At 36.5% G+C, this 11,302-nt stretch overlaps 3 protein-coding genes across 3 annotated transcripts; 2 read left to right on the top strand and 1 right to left on the bottom strand.

Annotated features, from left to right (window-relative positions):
* Positions 1-110: 110 nt before the first annotated feature.
* Positions 111-3,885, top strand: LOC140798621 (AP-1 complex subunit sigma-1). Its single transcript, XM_073152551.1, has 7 exons — positions 111-305; positions 913-999; positions 2,875-2,966; positions 3,065-3,173; positions 3,254-3,289; positions 3,357-3,443; positions 3,584-3,885. The coding sequence occupies exons 1-7, from the start codon at positions 303-305 to the stop codon at positions 3,653-3,655; spliced, it is 486 nt and encodes a 161-aa protein (XP_073008652.1). The 5' UTR covers positions 111-302; the 3' UTR covers positions 3,656-3,885.
* A 990-nt stretch (positions 3,886-4,875) lies between these two features.
* LOC140798620 (uncharacterized) lies at positions 4,876-8,017 on the top strand. Its single transcript, XM_073152550.1, has 6 exons — positions 4,876-5,689; positions 6,365-6,417; positions 6,571-6,635; positions 6,723-6,801; positions 7,106-7,405; positions 7,538-8,017. Exons 1-6 carry the CDS (start codon positions 5,100-5,102, stop codon positions 7,690-7,692), a joined length of 1,242 nt encoding a protein of 413 aa, XP_073008651.1. The 5' UTR covers positions 4,876-5,099; the 3' UTR covers positions 7,693-8,017.
* A 305-nt stretch (positions 8,018-8,322) lies between these two features.
* Positions 8,323-11,197, bottom strand: LOC140798911 (rhomboid-like protein 20). Its single transcript, XM_073152998.1, is given in 9 exon segments — positions 8,323-8,806; positions 9,074-9,199; positions 9,398-9,499; positions 9,601-9,752; positions 10,000-10,029; positions 10,032-10,065; positions 10,309-10,449; positions 10,842-10,942; positions 11,082-11,197. Coding segments are annotated over 9 exon segments (879 nt in total). The 5' UTR covers positions 11,107-11,197; the 3' UTR covers positions 8,323-8,638.
* Positions 11,198-11,302: the final 105 nt, after the last annotated feature.

Here is an 11,302-nt window from a genome sequence, read left to right as displayed (position 1 = left end):
TTTGGACGATAAATATGATCATTTAATAAAGTTTTCAATGCGAAACATTTACTATGGAAGTTCTAAAATAATTTTAATATAAAATTTACTAATGAATGGTCGAAGGACGAAGGTGCTCAAAAGTCAAACCCAGCTAAAACACTAACCTGGACAACTCTCGAAACTTCGCGGGTTCGAAACTTCAACAACTTAGCCGAACCGGTTATTCCGACGGACCGGCCGACGAGAATAAAGCCCGTAGCTTGCGCGAAAATTAGAAAGGCGTTGGAAGTTCGGGTCGTCCTCCAGCTTTAGCTGCAATCATGGTAATATCGTCGATTTCCCGTTGCTTCTTTTACTATAATTTGATCTGAATCAGAAAAAAGTTTAGAACACGATCTATCCTGCTTGCTTTGAAGAAGAAGAAGAACTGAATGTTGGAATTAGATGTCGTGTCCGTTTTTTTAGCATGATTCCAGTTTTGATAATTGATTATTAGGATCGTGAAGTCCTTATTTTTTTTGTGAAGATGGACGTCCCTTGGTTTCGGATTCATGGAGAGCGGTTAGTTTGTTTAGGTTTCTGGTTTTTTGCTTGTTTGCTAGGGATCAAATATTGAGCTGATGTTATGATCGGAATGATTGGCTTTGTTTGATTTTAAGCCAGTTCTTTGCTTTTCATGTTGTGTGTGTGTGTGTGTGTGTTTTAATTTGCGATGTTACCGTTGCTTCTTTTTATTGCAGTGTGATTAGTTTTATTTTTGTCTCCCAAAAGTTTCTCAAACTCTGGTATTCGCCATGAATTACTGTTTAGAGGAAAAATAGAACTAAGTGAAAATTTTCATTTTCTTAGGTTCATTGCCTACTTTAAGAGCTTCAAAGTCGTTTCTTGTTTGATATAACCATGAGTATGTCTTTTTTTCCCCTTTCCTAGATCCATTTCGTGCTTCTAATTAGCAGGCAGGGGAAGGTTAGATTGACAAAATGGTACTCTCCTTATACACAGAAGGAAAGATCAAAGGTAAACACTTCGTAACAGATCACTATTCTTTTGTTCTGTATTGAAACTTTATAATCTATGGTTTATCAAGTAGCCTCTCTTGGCAAGATTGAAATTGTTTACATGCTTGACAGTCTGAAAGAAAACACAGGAATCTCACACCGAGACAAACACATCAAAACAGTAAAGAGCAATAAAATTAGTTATCTAGCGCAATAATATCCTTCTTCCTTCTATCGATTTGAAGTCTGGCTTTCTTCTGTGAATCATCTCCTTATATTTCTTCCCAGAAAATAAACGGATTGTTAATTTGATACACCATCTCAGCAGGTTGCTTGGGGTTAGGATTTTTGTATGTTCTAATATTTCTTTCAAGCCAAAGAGACAGAATATGTTGCCGTCCACATTTTCCACTACTTTCTATTTGCCTTCCTCACACCTCTATATGTTCCAACAATCCAAACATCATTAAAAACATTAGGACTGAAATTGCCCTAGGTATTAGCATATCTATACTTCAGAAACAGATGTTTGACACTCTCCTCTTTAAAAAGTACAGCAGTTATTACTAGACCAATTCCTTATAATCAGGTTGTCTCAAGTTAAGAGACCCTGTTATTGCAAACAAGAAAAAGCTTTTTATGTTAAGAGGAATGCCCATCTTCCATAAATCAAGATAACTCTAGCCACTATTATTAAGGAATCTATACAGTGTTCTAAGAGTAAAGATATTCTTTGAATCAAACCTCCATTTAATTTTGTCTTTCACTGCTTCACACCATTAATAGGTGTATACCCATTACTCAGCATGCACAAGATTGTACTCCTCCTGTCACAATGAAACATCAAAGAATCTCCTATATAATATCCAAGCTTCTGCCATTTCATAACTCAGAAACATAAAAGTCTTTATCCCAAATAACAGCAAACAATTTAGGAAACTTAGTAGCTAGAGAACATTCACCAACGCATATATCTTTCCAAATTTTATGTCCACATCATCACTCATAGCTCTATATGTACCAATTTTGAAAGGAGCTCAGAGTATAACATCTCTCTAAAGATTACACCCTTTAGAAATCAACAATTTGAATTCATCCTTCTTCAACCGCCTGTAATATCTCTGATAAACTATATTAGCCCAAATCTGATTTTCATCAGCTAGCAACTTCCTCCACATCTTTGCAAATAGAGACCACATTCATCTCTTCCTAATCTACAACACTCCAAGCTCCTAAATTCCTTTCTTTTACCAACTCACTTCCTTTCTCTTTCTGTCTTGACATGAATATGTGTTTAAGATTGATATTATAATTTTTTTTATTAAAAGAGACCTGCATAACTACATTATCCTTCTCTTATGTTATAAAATGAACTCAAGTTGAATAAGGAATCCTAAGTACCTAGCAGAACATACATTAAGAATGGAAAAATAAAATGGTTGTTTAGATAGATTAAAGAGAACACAATCAACTGTTATGTACTTAATTTAACTTAATTACATGCTTGTGAGTTTTTCCCCCTCTGTTCTAGAACTAGTTCTAGAAAAGGACTTTCAGAATAGAAATCAAGAAAAGATAACATCATCAAGTTTGACCTTTTATTGGAGTGTACATGCCTGACAGGAATCTCCCCTGGAACCAGCCTCTCGTGTGAAACTTTGCCAATGCATATCTAGGTAGCAGCATCTCCACCTAGTTATATCATATGGCATGTGGGTAATAGAAAATATCTCATCTATAAGGAGTTAATATATTCTGCTGCTTTTTATAATATTTTTAGTTCCAATAAAAGATTAGAGGATAATAAGATATGTTAAGCTTAAATTTGATATTGCTGACTGTTTGTTATTTGGTAATATTCTAGTACTAAGATTTTGTTATTCATATGTAAAAGATAATTCGGGAACTTAGTGGAGTCATACTTTCAAGAGGTCCAAAGCTTTGCAATTTTATTGAGTGGAGAGGATACAAAGTTGTATATAGAAGGTAATAGGATCCGTGAAAATATGAGCAACTCCTGAAGGTGTTGGTTTATTTATTTAATTTTCTAAAAGTCAGGTTGATGTAAGAGCTATTGTCTACAGGTATGCCAGTCTTTATTTCTGTATGTGCATTGATGCTGATGACAATGAACTTGAAATCCTTGAAATCATACATCATTTTGTTGAGATATTGGACCGTTACTTTGGCAGTGTAAGTTCTCTAACTTCCGTCCTTGTGCTTTCCGAGTGTGATGTCAATAACATACCTCTGCGAATTATGTTCCTTCACAGGTCTGCGAGCTGGACTTGATCTTCAATTTCCACAAGGTATTTCTCTATCTATAAGTAAATCATGTTAGTTTGATACTCCCACTGCTGAAATAAATGTATTTAGGCATACTACATACTGGATGAGATTCTGATTGCCGGTGAACTTCAAGAGTCAAGCAAGAAAACAGTTGCACGACTGGTAGCTGCACAGGTACTGGTACTTAGAATAGGGTTGAAAACTTGAAATGAAGTCTCTTGTTCCAGTTTGGAATCGAACTACATTCCATGATCATCATCATGTAACTCTTCCAATAATTAGGTGTGTTTATGATGTCTATTTTTATCTTACAGGATTCATTGGTTGAAACCGCAAAAGAGCAGGCCAGCTCAATTAGCAATATAATTGCCCAGGCGACAAAGTAGAAGGTCCTCTAAAACGCTCTTTATGTTCCATATGGTACCTCTGTTGCAATTTGCCCTTCATGTTTCTAGAAAGATGATATACTACCTTGTTTTGTTGTTTTTTTTCACCTTCCTTTGTAAGAATTCTCATAGAAAGTGTTACTCAATGTATAGGTCAGTTTTGTTTGCCAACATGAACATTAGGCACTCTTCAATGCTAATTTATACAGCTAATCACTGTTTCTGATGCATTTTCTGCTTTGCATGGTAAAGTGAATAAAATGAATTGCTCCTTAGAGATTCATTAATATTAGACTTTCATACTGCATCTCAAAACTCATGCCATTGTAACTTTCATTGCTCGAAGGAAAATTATCGGCACCATTTCGCGAAGAATGATGATTGATGAACCAGCGTTATTACAATTTAATTGTATGTAATTTTTTGTTTTAGTATATAAAATTGAGTGTATATATATATTATAGTTGAAGCATATTTTGTTATAACGAAGTGCACACAATTTACTATAGTTAATTATTATAAATCAAAAAATTTAATGCCATTAAACTGCAAAAGTCTCCAAATTACTAAAACATAGGTATTTATACTTTATAGGCACAAATAATGCCAAGACAATTGATTGAGCCCTATTCAAGGATAGATTTCTTCTGTCTTTCCTAAACTCATTGGTTGCTACTTGTCTATTAGTATGCATATCCATCAAAATAAACAGAAAGAATTAAATGGATACTGAGCTATCTAATGTACCAATCAATCGCGACATGGCCCCCAATTTCCTTGTCAGGATTAAGCTCCACTAATTTAAGGATAGAAGGGGGAAAATAATTTACCTTATATTTTTTTTCAGCTCCATCTTAATTTTCATTCTTGTACTAAAAATTTAAACACTGAAATTTTATGCAGTTCAAATTATATTATAAATGTTAGATTTTTCATCTAAAAGGAGCTCTGGCCAAACTATCACTATCATATTCAAATCATACTATATTTCTATAAGAATATTAAATCTTTTTTACATTCCTGTTAATTTTTGACTAATAATTGTAATTTGATTTTGATAGTAGAGAATTAAGTACTTAAATTTAAAATTCACGAGGAAAGTCTAAATCGGACTAAATCATAAATAAGTAGCCCCAAAGAATTAAAAAATATATATATATTGCACAATCCAATCATGGAGTTTTCCAATTTCTTGAAGTATTTTGGAAGCTTTCTTAGGTGTATGATTGTATCGTCGTCAGCTTGGAATTATTGGTGGTGGTGGTCGAGTTGTGACTACAGTCACTACATCCATTATCGTGCCAATTTGCAGATTGATCCATGCACTTCTAGTCGAAAGGCTAATATAAAGTAAGAATGGGATTTTTTTGCAAATGTACGTAATAATGTAAGAGTGAATATATGAAAATATGAAATTAAGGAGGTTTTTCGTAAAAGGTAGTTGATGTGGGTGGTGATACCCAAACAGAATATTCCGACGTATCCATCTCTCGATGGAAGGAGGATAACGAGGACAACTCCTCCTTCGTCTTTAAATCTAGGGTTAGGATTTGGGGTACAGACCTCGAACGAAACCGCCAAGAAGAAGGCGATGCCGTACTTGGTCCGGGATCGTCTCTTCTTCGGCGACATCACCGACGCCGCCGAGGTCCTCCAAGGTGGCAACAGCTGCGGCGGCGGCGGCGGCGGAGGAGGAGGAGGAGGAGGGATCACCCACGTCCTTTCCATCCTCAGCTCGGCCTCGATCTCCTTCTTCTCGGAGTGGCGGCCGGGCCTCTCGATCCCAGCGGAGGAGATCCGCAAGGTCTTCGCCGGAGCCGGGGAGTCGCCTAAGAAGTCGCTGGCGCCGGAGAAGCTCCTCTACTCGCTCGAGCGCGTGGGGCGGGAGATGAAGCTGGTTAGGATGGCCGTGCCGCTCAGGGATACGGAGGACGAGAACCTCTTGGATTACTTGGACGTGTGCTTGGATTTCATCGACCAAGGGAGGAAGGAAGGGTCCGTGCTGGTGCATTGCTTCGCAGGAGTATCAAGAAGGTATATAATTCTTTTTCTGGATAAGGTTTTTGAGGGGTTTTTTCTTTTTCTTTTTTAATTTTGTATTCTTTTTTTATAAGCTTTGACCTTTTGCTAAAGGATGCAAGTAATTAAAAGGTTATTTTTCTAAATTTAAATCGTGTACTAATTGCTAGAGTTGATCTTTCTTCCCACTAGTCATGTTAGTTTTAGATCCCTAAATCCACTGATACAAGAAGTGAGTTGCTTCGTTAGCTCGCATTAACTATATATAGAAATTAATTCATGCCGGCTTGTGTGTGGCTGTGCATGATTCCGTGTGTACAAGTATTTTTACCTTCATGCTTATATGCTTGAATTTTTCTCCCTGCGAGGACTATCACCATCTTTGTCAGAAACCTTGAAGACTTACCAGACTTTTATGTTGATTTGAATAACCAATGATATGCTAGAATTTTTGGAATACCATATTAGTATACTACATAACAAGGGGATCGAAAAGTGGGTTGAATATTAATGTCCAATGAAATAGAGCTCGGGTGAGTTCAGACTTAGTGTTATCAAGTTATCAGTGGACTTATAATTTGCCTGCATGTGTTCCTGATTACTGTTGAATACCTTCATCTGTTCCCTGATTCTCTGCTTCCATCATTTGCTTTACATACACCTTTTGTATTTTCTGTCCTTTTATTGCAGCGCGTCGATCATAACTGCATATCTCATGAGAACAGAACAGAAATCTCTGGAAGGTTTGAACAAGCATATTCTGTTACTTTCTATTATAGTGAGGTGGTATCTTAATATTGTCTGCATGTCTGATTCACGTGCTTCACTTGGTGTTGAAGTTCAGATGTGATTTTCCAATAATCTTGAGTAACATGGTTCCATTCATGGTCTTCCAGATGCACTTGAATCCTTGAGGGAAATTTGCGAATTCGTTTGTCCTAATGATGGTTTTCTGGAACAGGTTAGATTAACTTTTTTCATAAGTTAGTAGCATGAAGAAGCTATGTTATATATAATTCTGAATTGGTCTGCCTTCCCCTTGATGCAGTTAAAAATGTTTGAAGAAATGGGGTTTAAAGTAGAAACTTCGAGCCCCATGTACAAGCGCTTCAGATTGAAAATTATAGGTGAGATTTTATAATTCAAGTGATTATGCCACCTTAATGCTCTTACAATATCGTTGCTTTGGCATCTGAAAATTCAGGCAAAATGGTCTTTTATTAATTTCGACCTGATCTGTCCGATCTTCTGCAATTATGATAATTCTAGATCAGAATAATCATTGGAGACTATTCTTGTTGTCATTGGATTTTCATGCTTTCCGATATACATCTTTTTGTTTTAATGTGACATAGCTTTCATCCTTCTTTCTGCAACTACAGAAACATATCACTGTCTTGTTGAAGGTCTCTTGTATGATGGTCCTTTCAGGTCAATCCTATAAACTTGGAGAGAAGATAGACAGATCAATATTTGAAGCTGATCCAGGTCTGTCTCCTGAATCGAAGTTCTTCGCTGATGTCTCCAAGGGAGATCAGAGAAGATCTGCTTACCGCTGCAAGAAATGCCGGAGAATTTTGGCTTTGCAAGAAAATGTTGTAAGCCATGTACCTGGTGAGGGTGAAACATCCTTCGAGTGGCAGAAAAGAAAAAGTGGCAACCCACTTAATAGGTTCCAAGAGCAAGATTGCTCTTCTTTATTTCTTGAGCCTCTCAAGTGGATGGCTTCAGGTAAGACCATCTTATCATTCTCCTAGTTTAAACTATAAAAACTTGTACTTGAGTTTTCCCTTATGCTCTGTACCTTTTATATTAATTCAAACTCATTGCACATGAAATTGACTGATCTTTCCATCTTTGCAGTGGAAGAAGGTGCCCTAGAAGGGAAACTATCATGCATCCATTGTGATGCACGATTAGGATATTTCAACTGGTCAGGTATTCAATGCAGCTGTGGCAGCTGGATTACCCCTGCCTTCCAAATTCACAAGAGTAAAGTTGATGTCAGCAACATTTGATCCACAGGAGGGCGGTATAAGGCATATATTTGTCTCATCGCAGTAAACCATGCTTAAAAATGCTGGATAAGTTGCATAGTTGATTCCTGCTGTACATTTCAGGCCCAGATCTTTCTATATGACCTGAGGGTTGTCTTTGAGGTTTAAAGTTTGTATTATAATGAAATAAAGGGAACTGTTCTGGCATTACAGGGACTGCATAAATTAACTCCGTTTGCAGTTGAAGTGTTTATAAGAGAGCCACCTTTCAAGTTGAATTTGTATTGGATTTTCAACAAACAATGTGATAAGAAGAATGATTAGAATACTATTGTTTTCTTTTTTCTTTTCCAGTGTTCCCATTCTATATTGGTGATTGTATCAAAACACGTCTTCTATTTTCCAGTGTTCTCATTCTTTTTTCTTTTCCAGTGTGCTTTCCTACTTCAAATTCCAAATTGTTTGCGCCTTGGGAGAGATCTGAGAAGAGGAAAGAGGATTTTTAAACTACGTACTCCATTTCCTTACTATTTCAGGTCCATATCATTTTGTTAATTACTGTCTTAAGAGAAACTCAAGTATTTCTGGAGAATAAATGGAAAAGGTTGGGATCATTGTTAACTCTACAGCTTGCGTAATACAAAATAAATAAACGAGAAAATGAAACTTAAATGTATTAAAAAAATAATAAGGACTCTAAAATTCACTTTCCCCTTTGACCAGTTCCGACAGACACAGCATTCAAGTCTTTGTATCAACATCAAAATACAAGAGCCTGCAGATAGTGGGTGACCAATTGATTACAGTATCAGAATTCCCACTGCCAGAGGAAGTCACCATACAACAAATATGGAACTGTGACAGTAAAATCTATTAAAAAAGGAAGCAAAGAGCAAAGAATGAGTTGGTTGTCATCTGCTGTTTTAACTCTGAAGTCTGCAATTGTGCTGGTATTATAGAGCACCAGTTACCGTGTCTGTGCTTCAAGAAGGATGTTTGTGGCGACATTGATGTCATTTCTCGCCTGCATAAGGGCCTCTCTGGCAGAATTGCTGTCAAATCCCATGGACACTAGTGTAGCAAGAGAAGTTTCCGATAGTTCTCGCACAGTCACAGGGTTCGGTAACGGATATCCCTGACACGGATAGACAAATGAGAAATCTGGATGCTAAAATCAGGTTCTGTAAACTAGGAAACAAGCGAAAAATGAAAGCATTAACAGCATTTCATTAACATGGATAGCAAGCTTATCCATGAGAGGCATTCTGTGTGGAACTTCCTAGAAAGCAAAAATTCGTTGAAGTTCCTAGGGCACCTCGCTGATGATGCTCTCAGGACCTCAATGTAGACTTCATCTACACCCCCAGGTCAAGAATTTAAGATTATTCGTACAAATACTTGCCTCCGCTTGACGAACTGGATAAGAAGGTATATTTCCAATAGGGCGTCCACCTGGCAATGCTTGAGAAGAATTACTTAAGAAGGGCCATCGTAATTGTGAGAAGAGTGATGTTGCACCATCTGGGAACTGTACATTGTTCAAACTTATTGTCATGATACAAATTGAAAATTCATGAGAAGTTATAGATGCACCAAACTGTGCAGAATATAGCATGTTAAAGCAACAAATTTGTTAACAAATAAATGCCAAAGTAAAAAAAAGAGTAAGTTTGCATAAAATATAATGCACAAAGAACTTTTCTAAAGAAAGTGAGTCGATGCTAACCTTTAATCTACGGATGCCAAAAGTGTTCAGATGGTACAAGAACCCAGCTAGTATGCCGCACATGCCAGGTATAAGAGATTGTTTCCAAGATGAAAAGAGGAGCTGGAGAACATATACAGAAATGGATAAGTCGCCACATTATTAAAGACCAAAACACTATATATACATGAAAGACCTAAACAAGCAAGTTATTATTAGGTAACCTGAAGGCCTGCCAAATATATAAACAACTTGTCACTGGAGCGTACTCCAAATATCTGAAACCGTGAGGAGACTGGAATATCAAAAAAGAAAGGTACAAAGGATGCAAATATAAGACCATACGATCCAGAAGCCAGTCTACCTAAAGAGGGATCTGCAGGGGCAAAAGCCAGTGATGTTAAATTCAAAAATGCAAGGAAAAATAGATTATGCAAGCAAAATATTATATGCAATGTCTGACATTGCAAGAAAAATTAAAACATGCATTACGCAAGCAAGTAGAATTATGGAGACAAGGTAGGTCACTTCTCTGGAATGAAGAGAAGTGAGTATTGATCCATTAGAAATAGTATGTCAAATTAAAGCAATCAGGAATAACGCAAAATTTTGGGGAAACATACCTTTGAGATAGCCCAGAGTTAGGATCTCAACAACAGAGAAACTATCACAGAAAAGACAATAAATACCTGCATGTTTAAACAACAGTATTTGAACATAAGGCTAGGATTTTGTCTCCTTGTACCAAAAATAAATAAATAGTCAGTGCATTTTCCATCCATTTCTAAGATAAGAAAGACAACAGGTGTAAAACAAAATGACAAGTGCAATGCTGAAATAAGCAGCTCAATATTCGATAGCAATCTCCTAGAATCTCATAAATTTCTAGCACCGAATATGAAATAGTGAGAGTAGAGTAGACAACCACTTACTAAGTATTTATTAGAACCAATTTGTCTTTCAAAGACCCTGAAGTAATAGAGAAGAGATAGCCCAAATATCAACTCCGGTGTCGATGAAAAAGCAAACACCGAAGAAACAAACCTCCAAATCCGTAACTTTTCATAAATATCCTGTCATAAGAGGAAATACATAACTTAACTTCTTTCTACCAACATTAACAGAATATGAACAACTATATTCACTGAGCACGGGGAGAAAAAATAACAAAATCCCAATAAATTTTATCCTGTGATGGAGCAAGTTGAACATCTATCAGCACCGTATTCCAGGAACCAAATTAAGTTATAACTCTAATATTATAAATTATGTTATCACTCTAATATATATTCCTTGAACCCTAGTTCAACCAATGCAAACTGGGAAGCAAACAAGCAATCAACAGACAAATAAATATAAAAGATCGAATCAAACATTGGTAGCAAAAGAAGTTGAAATTACCCTAATCCATTAACCATTACAAACCGAATCCATCACATGGATGTGTCAGAAGAAACTGGCTTACCTGATACGATAACCCTAGCATCAGAGAACGGCCATGGATCCCAAATGGGATAGTGAAGAGGGCGGTGGCGATCACGATCGCCTTCGTGATGGGAGCATTGTCTAAAGGAATCATCAGGAGGATAAAAAAATTTAAGATGGATAGGAATTTATCAAACTACTTATCCCAAGGAACGAGATAGAGGAATTTCTAAAAATTAAAAAAAAAAAATTTATCCAGATTTAAGGAGGAAATGCTTACGGAAACCAGATGGCCCGCCGTTCATCTCCGAAGGAGAATCAAATCGAGAAACCTTACGATTTAGCGACGACGATGAAGAGGTTTTACACTTTATTATTGGTTTTCTGTACTAATTCTTCTTCGTTTATAAAATTGTGAAAATGTAGGATGTGAAATGTAATTTTCTCTTGTTTTGGGGATTTTATTTCATATTACCACCTATACTCCACTTTATTGCGAGA

Source organism: Typha latifolia, chromosome 12 (genome assembly GCF_019914945.1).
Source record: "Typha latifolia isolate L0001 chromosome 12, TyphaL0001v2, whole genome shotgun sequence".
Taxonomy (NCBI): domain Eukaryota; kingdom Viridiplantae; phylum Streptophyta; class Magnoliopsida; order Poales; family Typhaceae; genus Typha; species Typha latifolia.
The sequence above is the reverse complement of the archived record's forward strand: the minus strand, read 5'-3'. Positions and strand labels throughout refer to the sequence as shown.

What these genes read in the sequence shown, in the direction of transcription:
- LOC140798621 (XM_073152551.1), top strand. An exon ending in TGGACCGTTACTTTGGCAGT is followed by an intron (nt 3,174 to 3,253) that starts GTAAGTTCTCTA and finishes GTTCCTTCACAG; the next exon opens with GTCTGCGAGCTGGACTTGAT. An exon ending in TGATCTTCAATTTCCACAAG is followed by an intron (nt 3,290 to 3,356) that starts GTATTTCTCTAT and finishes AAATGTATTTAG; the next exon opens with GCATACTACATACTGGATGA.
- LOC140798620 (XM_073152550.1), top strand. Translation starts at nt 5,100, where the DNA reads ATGTGGGTGGTGATACCCAAACAGAATATTCCGACGTATCCATCTCTC. An exon ending in TTCGCAGGAGTATCAAGAAG is followed by an intron (nt 5,690 to 6,364) that starts GTATATAATTCT and finishes CTTTTATTGCAG; the next exon opens with CGCGTCGATCATAACTGCAT. An exon ending in ATGATGGTTTTCTGGAACAG is followed by an intron (nt 6,636 to 6,722) that starts GTTAGATTAACT and finishes CCCTTGATGCAG; the next exon opens with TTAAAAATGTTTGAAGAAAT.